This window comes from Ctenopharyngodon idella, chromosome 8 (genome assembly GCF_019924925.1).
Source record: "Ctenopharyngodon idella isolate HZGC_01 chromosome 8, HZGC01, whole genome shotgun sequence".
NCBI classification, from domain to species: Eukaryota; Metazoa; Chordata; class Actinopteri; order Cypriniformes; family Xenocyprididae; genus Ctenopharyngodon; species Ctenopharyngodon idella.
In genome coordinates, this window is record NC_067227.1 from 30,724,310 (window position 1) to 30,733,399 (window position 9,090).

Genomic DNA, 9,090 nt, shown 5'->3' on the forward strand with positions numbered 1-9,090 from the left:
AAATAACAATACATACCAAATACAAATGAAGCCAGTAATAGTCAGTAATATATATACATATACACACACACACACACATACATGCATAAACACACGAGTCTTTTGATTAGATTGTGAAATTATTTTCATAGCAATTAAGTGCATTTAACCTCCAAATTCGCATTACTGTAATGGAATATATATATATAGACTTCAGACTTATTATAGACTAATAGACTTCAGACTTATTATGAACTAAAGCTATCCAAAAGTTTTTTGTGAATTGAAATAAAAAATAAATATTACATGAAAAATGTAAACCAAAACCAAATGAAAATTTTAGATGTTGCCTTGAAGCACTACAAAAAATAATAAATATAATTGAAATAAATGGAAATAAATAAAAACTAAAACTGAACTAAAAATACACATAAATAGTATTAAAAAAAAAAGACAAAAGCACATAAAATTACTGAACATTAAACTAAAATGAAAATAAAAGCCAATTCAAAAAATTTATAGTTTATAAATAATACTAAAATAACACTGATATACAACATAATTTTCCCCAAATAACAGTAATGAGTAAACTATGAATATAATTATTATGAAAATAATAAAATCTTAATGCTCCTAAAAAAAGGTATTTAAAAAAATCCTCATCACCAAATGAAAATAAAAAAATTGCTTAGAAAATAGTGTCAATGCAAAAAATCTTAATGGTCCTAAAAATAGAAAGAAAATAATTGTCTTGAAGGGAAAAAAAATGACAGGTTAAATAAATTGTGGGTTGTGGAATATGACATTTTTGTGAGATCCTCTTAGATGACTCAAGAAATTACCTACTTAAAGAGAAGTGCACGTACTTATGTGTGTTCGTGTGTGTGTGTGAGTAACTAATGTGCTGCATTATTAAATCCTTTACACGCCTATCCAGCTCGAATGAAATCGGAAAGTTTTTTTTTTTTTACTTTATTTCAAGGCCTCTGTGTATTCAGTCCTGCAGTAACACTGAGACTTGCTGAAATGTGACAGAAGTCAGACTGTGCCCAGAAGAGGTTCAGCGTGTTGAGCCGTAAACCTCAGGCCACTCATGCACACCTCAGTCATGTAACATCTCAGCAGCTGCTGCACAATTTCTTGCATTTTTCCATCCCCAACAGCTTGAAAGTTGTGAAATAAAGAGCAGATCGAAGCAACAAAAGCAGCACTTGAGTGGACGGTATCACTGCAGTCACGTAACAAAGCACTTAAAAAAAACTGAGAAACAATCCACCTTCTCTGTAATTCACTTTCTGTGTGGGTGTCAGCAGCACTCACGGGAGGGGCCGATGTTAGGAACTCACTTGACAAGTGGAGAAATATTCAAGAGATCTTGTCTCACTCCCTAAATTAACTCTTATAGCCTAAGTAACGTATAGTCAACTACACAAGCAGACAAACTGTTTCCTCAGGCAAAAAAGAGATGTGTGAAAACATATGTAGGGCTTTATCGACCCTCATATGTGTCTATATATATGGTGGCACTGGAGACTAAAGGGTTCCTGATGGTTTCACACCTAATTCTTCACCTTAATTTTTTTTGCAGTGTCTTTTCTTCTTGGCCTGTTTTTGTATGACCCTGCTGAACCAATGAGTGTTTTGCTGTCCATTGGTCACACCTTAATTTTGCAATTTCTAGTATTGCATTAGTATTGCATCCTTCTCATGAGCATATAATAATTTTTGACTTTTCAGTCTGAGTTAAATCTCTGAGGTAAATGGCCCATTTTACCTATAAAAGAAAACCTGCTTAATAATTATGCACACCTGAAGTGTTTTTCATTTCCAGCTTTCCTTAACAATTATATATTACTTATAAATGATTAAATACAAAATTATGGTGTGGATTTGGTAAAATGTGATTGCAATCAAAATATCGACTTGCATAATTATATATATATATTATATATATATATATATATATATATATATATATGTGTAGATATATTTTTTTATTTCAGATTTTTATCTATCTATCTAAAAATCTTAAACTTATTTTATTTCAGCTAGTTAAGGCAACATTTTTTCATTTTCATTTAGTTTAACTTGATATACTAAAAGAACTAAAACTAAAATAAAAAATAATAAAAACTATATAGACATTAAAAAAAAAAACCTTAATGACAAAAACAACAAATTTACTAATACTAACTAAAATCAATAATAACTTTAATCAAAATGGAAAATATAAAAATACAAACAGATTAAAAAAATATTAATAAAAACTCAATGATACTCAAATAACACTGTCTAAAAATAGGCTTCATTTTCTTCAAGGCAAGTCATTTTCTTTCTCGACCAAAATGGAGGAAAAAAACAATTATCTTATATGATAATCCAATATTATAAATCTACATTTACACATTTGTTTTACTGTTTGAGCTGGAGGAATGCCATAATACTTATATAATTTTTTTTTTTTTTTTAAAGTATAGTAATAAAAAATATATATATTTCACTATCACAAAAACTATTTTGTGGAAGTGAAATCAGAATTACACAAATACATTTTACATAAATTTGAAACCAAACAAAAAAAATTGTGAAAATGTACATTGTGGGATTTTTTTTTTCACCTGTCTTATAGTCCAGCAGATGAAAATAATGCATCTGATCACTTAATAAAGTACCAGCACATCTTTCCTCAACAACACGCATGATTTGAGGAATCAAACGCTGCAGGACGATGCACACACTGAACTTTAGAGGTCTGATCACTAACTTTATAGTATTAGTGATGCTCACTGCTGTCAGCAAATAAGGCAAAGCAGACGCACACCTATGGAAGTGCACGTTGAGGGGAAAAAAACTAGAGTTGAAGGAGAACAACTGCACACTTTCTTAAGCATAGGCTATTTATTTACCAACGTTTCGGCTAGTAGCCTACTAGCCAAAACATTGTTAAATAAATAGACTATGCTTAAGAGAGTGTGCAGCTGTTGTCTTTCAACTCTTCATCACTGCTGTAAGCAAACATTCTGTAGTGTGATAAATCAAGAAGAGACAGCGTGGAGACATAAAAAAGGAATTTATTTGCTCTGGTGCTCTGATCTGTGAAGATACGTTTACTAAAGTCCAGTTTCCACTCAGATGCCTCACGAGATGCCAACATTGTTTTACACTGGAATTCTTTATCTGTCCACAGGCTTTCAGAGTAATCCATCCATGTGATGCCAGAGAATGAGGCACAAGCAGGAAGATCTTGTTCATTAAAAATGTCTTATGGCACGTGTGTCCTGCTGTGCTGGTCCGGCATGTGATCAGACAGGTCAGAGGTCACTGTATGTCCGTGTGTCAGATCGGTGGCCAGATTTTACTGACCTCTCCATGAAGAGACTCTGGGATCCACTGACAATACGCTGACATCAGATCTACAAGGACAAGATAAAGCCATTTTTGTCTCTTTCCAAACTTCGATTTCCATTAAAACGTGTCTGCGTTAGAGCTGGCCAATTGATATTTATCAGCTTCCGTTCAAATGTTTGGGGTCAGATAATGTTTTCAAAAGAAGTCTCTTCTGCTCATCAAGGCTGCTTTATTTGATCAAAAATACAGTAAATACAGGATATTGTGAAATATTATTACAATTTAAATAACTGTTTACTATTTGAATATATTTTAAAATGTAATTTGTGATGCAAAGCTGAATTTTCAGCATCATTACTCCCATCTTCAGTGTCACATGATCCTTCAGAAATCATTCTAATATGCTGAATTGCTGCTCAAGAAACATTTCTGATTATTATCAATGTTGAAAACAGCTGTGCTGCTTCATATTTTTGTGGAAACTGATCCATTTTCTTCAGAATTCAATGAATAGAAAGTTCAAAAGAATTTTGATATTTATTTGAGATAGAATTTTGTAACATTATAAGTGTCTTTACTGTCACTTTTGATCAATTTAATGTATCCTTAATTAATAAAAACATTAATTTCCTTACTGACCCCAAACAAATGGTAGTGTATCATGACTGGTTTGCAAAGCATGCCGAAATAGCTTCTTTCCAACTATTTTTTAAACCAGTGATTGTTGTCAAGAATATTCTAAACGCAACATAAATTACAGTAAAAATCTAGTTAAAAACAACGCTTGTTTTCCCCACATGGTTTTCCACTAAATGAACAATGAACAAGACTTTTTTTCATTTTCATAGGCATACCAACTTACATTTTTCATTTTTCCTCCATGCAGCTTCTAAAGACGTTTTGTTGTCCACTTTTTCTGACACCAGCGCCGTCAGAAGAACTTCAGTCCGCGGCTGCAGCCTGAGACACAACAGCAGGAGATTATTCAACAACACTCCTTTAAACTCTATACAAAAGTCAATGTGTGTGTGTGTGTGTGTGTGTGGTCTTACTTGGCCCACGTCTTCAACATGGTAGAGGGTGACGACAGTAAACACTTGCTGAACTGCTGAATCTTTGGACAAACCTGCAGAAATTCATCCAGGAATAAGTTCACGCATCACTTATATATACCATGGTTTATAAACATGTATCACTCCACACTTTCTTTCTCCTCACATAATTAAATCAGCATATTGGAATGATTTCTGAAGGATCATGTGACACTGAAGACTGGAGTAATGATGCTGAAAATTCAGCTTTGATTACAGGAATAAATGACATTTTAACATATATTACAGTTCTTTTAAATTGTAATAATATTTCACAATATTACTGATTTTACTATGTTTTTTCCCCCCAATCAAATAAATGCAGCCTTGGTGAAAAGAAGAGACTTATTAAATGGTAGTGTATTTATTTGGCAAGATAAATATACAGTCAGTCATAATTATGACAAAATAAACCTCATCAGGGTGATTCAAAACTAGTTTGTCATGGTCTTGATCACCTTGGGGTTTATTTTCTCAAAATGACCAACTCTACCTGCATGGTTTCATAGTTCACCATTTAACCTAAACTACCTATCACAGAAAACTTTCTGCATTTTCACATTTTCAAAAAAACACATTTTATTATGTTTATTAATCAATTTTCCTTGTGAGGACCAGCAAAAAGTCCTCACAAAGTAGGGAATCTCAAGTTTTACTATATTTGTAGGGACATTTGGTCCTCACAAGTATAGCTAAACATGCCCACACACACACACACACACACACAAATGTCACCTGGCCCTCGAGGAAAAACTTTGCAAACAGTTTGTAACGCTCAAGGTCCTCTGGGTAATCCATCTCAATGGCGGGAAGTTTCCAACTGACTCTAACTGTGGAGACAGACACACCCACATCATGTGACTGTTTTTACACACACTGCGACATTAAAAAACAAGACCATCCTGCCATTCACTTTGAACTCTGGCTGAGGACAGGAGGAAAGACATCTGCTCTTACAGAAGGTGCTCTGCTGTTGACACTTCACTCGGCCGCTCAGTGGGCAGTACCAGGGGGCGGGGCTTTCCTCCGGAGGGCTGAAGTGACAGTACTGTGGGAGGAGCTTCGGAACCCATTCCGCCTGAACGGCACAAACGCCTGCAAGAAACAAAACATTTTTCCTTGCACTTCTGAAATATATAATTGATGAGTTATGTAGATAGAGCTGTGAAGTTTATTTTACAGATTTATTTTTTAACCAAGTTTGATTTTTTCTTCAAATTGGTTAATTTTCAAAAGCATTTATTTCTAATTATTTTAGTAAATATTATGTAAAATAAATATAAATATAATTGCAGCTATTGTTATGTATGTGTCTTTTACCATCTTTAAATTAACATTAAATTAAATTAACTTCTGCTCACCAAGTCTGCAATTATTTAATCAAAAATACAGTAAAAACAGTAATATATTGTTACAATTTTAAATAACATTTCTTATGAATATCAATGTTGAAAACAGTTCTGCTGTTTCATATTTTTGTGGAAACGGTTACATTTATTTTTCAGGATAAATTCGATGTCTATCTATATCGGCTTCTGACAAAATAAATCTTAAGGTATTTTCACATTAGATATGATTGAGTTATCAGAATTCTAAAAGTTTAGCTGTCAATTACTGTCTACAAATAATTGCAATTATTAATTTAATTTTAATAAGTCTTAATTGTATTTAATTGTTTTAAGACACCTTAACAAGCCATTTATTTACACCAAACATGGATTCATACAATAAAATGCATAATTTAAAAAAAGAAAACAAATATTACAATAATAATCACTAAAAATAATTAAAATCATATTTAAATATTTACAATTTAATATATATTACAAACCTTAAAAATATTTCTATTTTTCGTCCACTCTGAGCCCACTTTCCATTCACATGGTTTTGAAACCCAGACTATATTAATATCATATTATAGTACTACAAAAAACTATAAACTAAATAATTTCTCAACAATTATTATTCATATTATTGTTACAATAAATATGAAAGTTGAATGTTCATGTCAACATTTGAGACACAAAACCTTGATTAAAAAATGATAAAAGTGCATTGGAAAGACAATGTATAGAAATGCACTCAGAAAAAGTTGACCTGCAGGATGAAACATATAAACAAATACCTCTCATGTACATCTTGGTGGTCTCCATGACTTCCTGATAAACAACAAACTCTGGAAGTGTCTTATGAAGGGCAGATGATGGGTGAATAAACACTGGATCATCCAACAGAGGAGTCTGGAATACACACACATACGCATATAAATCTTTGTATAGCTGTAAAATCAAAAGCAAAATCAGAAGCGAAAAGATTTGGGAGGAACCTTGTAGCCGTTCCTCCATTTGGGGTCGAGCAGTTCCTCGGCCTGCACTCGTCTGGCGATGTGATCTCCTAAACCTGCCAATACGATCTGTCGTAAACACACCACCTGAGCCTCTGTCGGAGGAGCCATCTTATTATCCACGAATACGCCAGCGTCAGAGCACACGGCATTCACTGAGAGAGAGAGAGTCCGAGAGGGATGCTTAAATCATATTCACAAGAAACGGCAGGCACAAATAATAATCACTAAATGCATGTGTATTTTTGTACATGTACCTGCATTGGTCAGTTGTCCACGTAGTCTTCGGATTTCCAGCATTGCTTTGAACCGAAGCCCATTTTCCTCACAGAACTGACGAGTGCAGCCCGCAAATTCACAAGCGCCGACCGCCCCTAAGCACAATCAACATCACGTCATTTACACAAAGCAGACAATTCAGTGGCAGAAGAAAAAAGAAAGTCTCTGAAACATGCATAGAAGAGTAAGGTAGTGGCATTATAAATATTTGGCTTTTTTTTTTAATTGTTGGCATCGAATGAAAGATTTTTTTGTTTGGCTGTTTTGGCGGCACTGACTCCCATTCTTTATCTTCATTAGTTTACGGTCTTTGTTCAACAGCTCGGTCTAATAATAGAAAGGCAAACACTGTGATACTTGTATTGTAAGGTTTTATTTATAATACAAGTAACATTAACTGCGTACTGTATGTAAAATGAGCATTAGCTGGGCTTTATTTAAGAAAATATGATTCCCAGTTTGCACAGACTTACTAGAATACTTAGTATACTGTTGGTTAGTGTTTATTTCATTTTTAGTCATGTTTTCTAGCAATTTTTTATTTGTGAAAAATACTATAATAGGAATTACAGAATTAGCTCTCTATCTAAGGTATAAATCTGTTTATTTTACAGATTTATTTTATGAAGTTCTTTTTTTTTTTCAAATGGATTCTAAAATAAAATACATGTAATTGCAGCAATTGTTATACATGTTAAAAAAATATTTGTTAAAAAAAAAATCTGTCAGTCGACCACTAAAAGACTGTGTTGTTATTGTTAATTAAAATAAAAGAAACTATTAAAATCAATTGTTGTTAATTGAAATCAAGCTGAAAAAAAATATAAATATTAGATGGAAAAAACTGAACTAAGAAATATTGTCCCGGCAACTAACTAAAATAAATAAGTTGAAGTACTAAAATTACTAAAACTAAAACTGAAATATAAATAAATTAAAGCTAAATATAAATATAAAAAATAATAATAATAAAAATGACAAAAGCACAAAATTATTAAAACTGGGCGTGAAAACACTGTTTTCATCTAAAAACAGAAAACTTTTATGCGATTTGGCCGTTCATTTACACGACAACAGTGTTTTGGTGGCCTGAAAAGGCAAACTTTTAAAAACGGGTTTCAAAGTGCTTTTTTTTTTTTTTTTTTTTTTAAATGATACAGTTATCATCTCTGTGTGAACTACAAAAATGCGAATTTGTGCGCATGCGTATTACGTGTTCAGTCTATAGGCGAGTAGTGTTTCTTTACAAAGTAATATCACCACCTACTGGCCTGGCATGAATAATACAACAGCTGTTTTTGCAGATCCGTGTGAACGGGGATTGTTTTGACAACGTTGTCATCTGTACTCGAAAAACTCGAAGGAAAAACTTTTCCGTTTTAATACATCGTTGTAATGTAAATGTACACTAAAATTTAAATTAAAAAGTATAAAAACAAAAGCTAATGTTCAAAAATCACACTGCAAGAGGACAGATTTCCAACAAAAGGGGTTTTCACTTTAGAAGAATGAATGTCTGAACATTTGACATCAACATTCAAAAGCAAAGTTAGTAAACTCAAACTCATACCGAGCAGAACCATCAGATCTCCCAGCTGGAGTGACTGTCCTTGACCTGCCCATAACCTCCTCATCTGAACAGATCTTGCTTTTTTCCCAGCCATCTTAGTGCTCTCCTCCTCGCTGCCCGCAGGCCTGACAAACCCAGAGGAAGACAGGAAGAGAGAGATGTGAGCGCTACCGATCCCTAAAGCTTTATTTGAACTACGTGAAGAAAAGTGAAGTAAATGAGCATGTGTTATCTGAATGACCTGTCATAATCCTCAAAGATCTCTCTGACGGTCATGGCAGCCACTATCGTGATGATATACGGCATACAGCCCTGCTGACGGCCCAGCGCCAGCATCTTAGCGTAACGCGGTGCCACGGGAAACGCAGCCATTGCACGACCCAGAGGAGTTATGGGACACGATAGACGCGCCCTCTCCATCTCCATCAAACTAAAAACACAGAGAGAGAGAAACAGGTTAAGAAAAGATATTCATTTTA

General features: G+C 33.5%; 1 protein-coding gene across 1 annotated transcript in view; it reads right to left on the bottom strand.

Moving 5' to 3' along the window:
• Positions 1-3,030: 3,030 nt before the first annotated feature.
• The window catches only part of dhx37 (DEAH (Asp-Glu-Ala-His) box polypeptide 37), a 19,393-nt gene continuing 13,333 nt past the window's right edge, over positions 3,031-9,090 (bottom strand). Inside the window, 10 exon segments of the mRNA XM_051904454.1 lie at positions 3,031-3,392; positions 4,190-4,287; positions 4,380-4,453; positions 5,154-5,248; positions 5,376-5,513; positions 6,544-6,658; positions 6,745-6,917; positions 7,020-7,136; positions 8,612-8,736; positions 8,853-9,041. Of these exon segments, the coding sequence (XP_051760414.1) occupies positions 3,316-3,392; positions 4,190-4,287; positions 4,380-4,453; positions 5,154-5,248; positions 5,376-5,513; positions 6,544-6,658; positions 6,745-6,917; positions 7,020-7,136; positions 8,612-8,736; positions 8,853-9,041 (1,201 nt within the window). The 3' untranslated portion in view covers positions 3,031-3,315.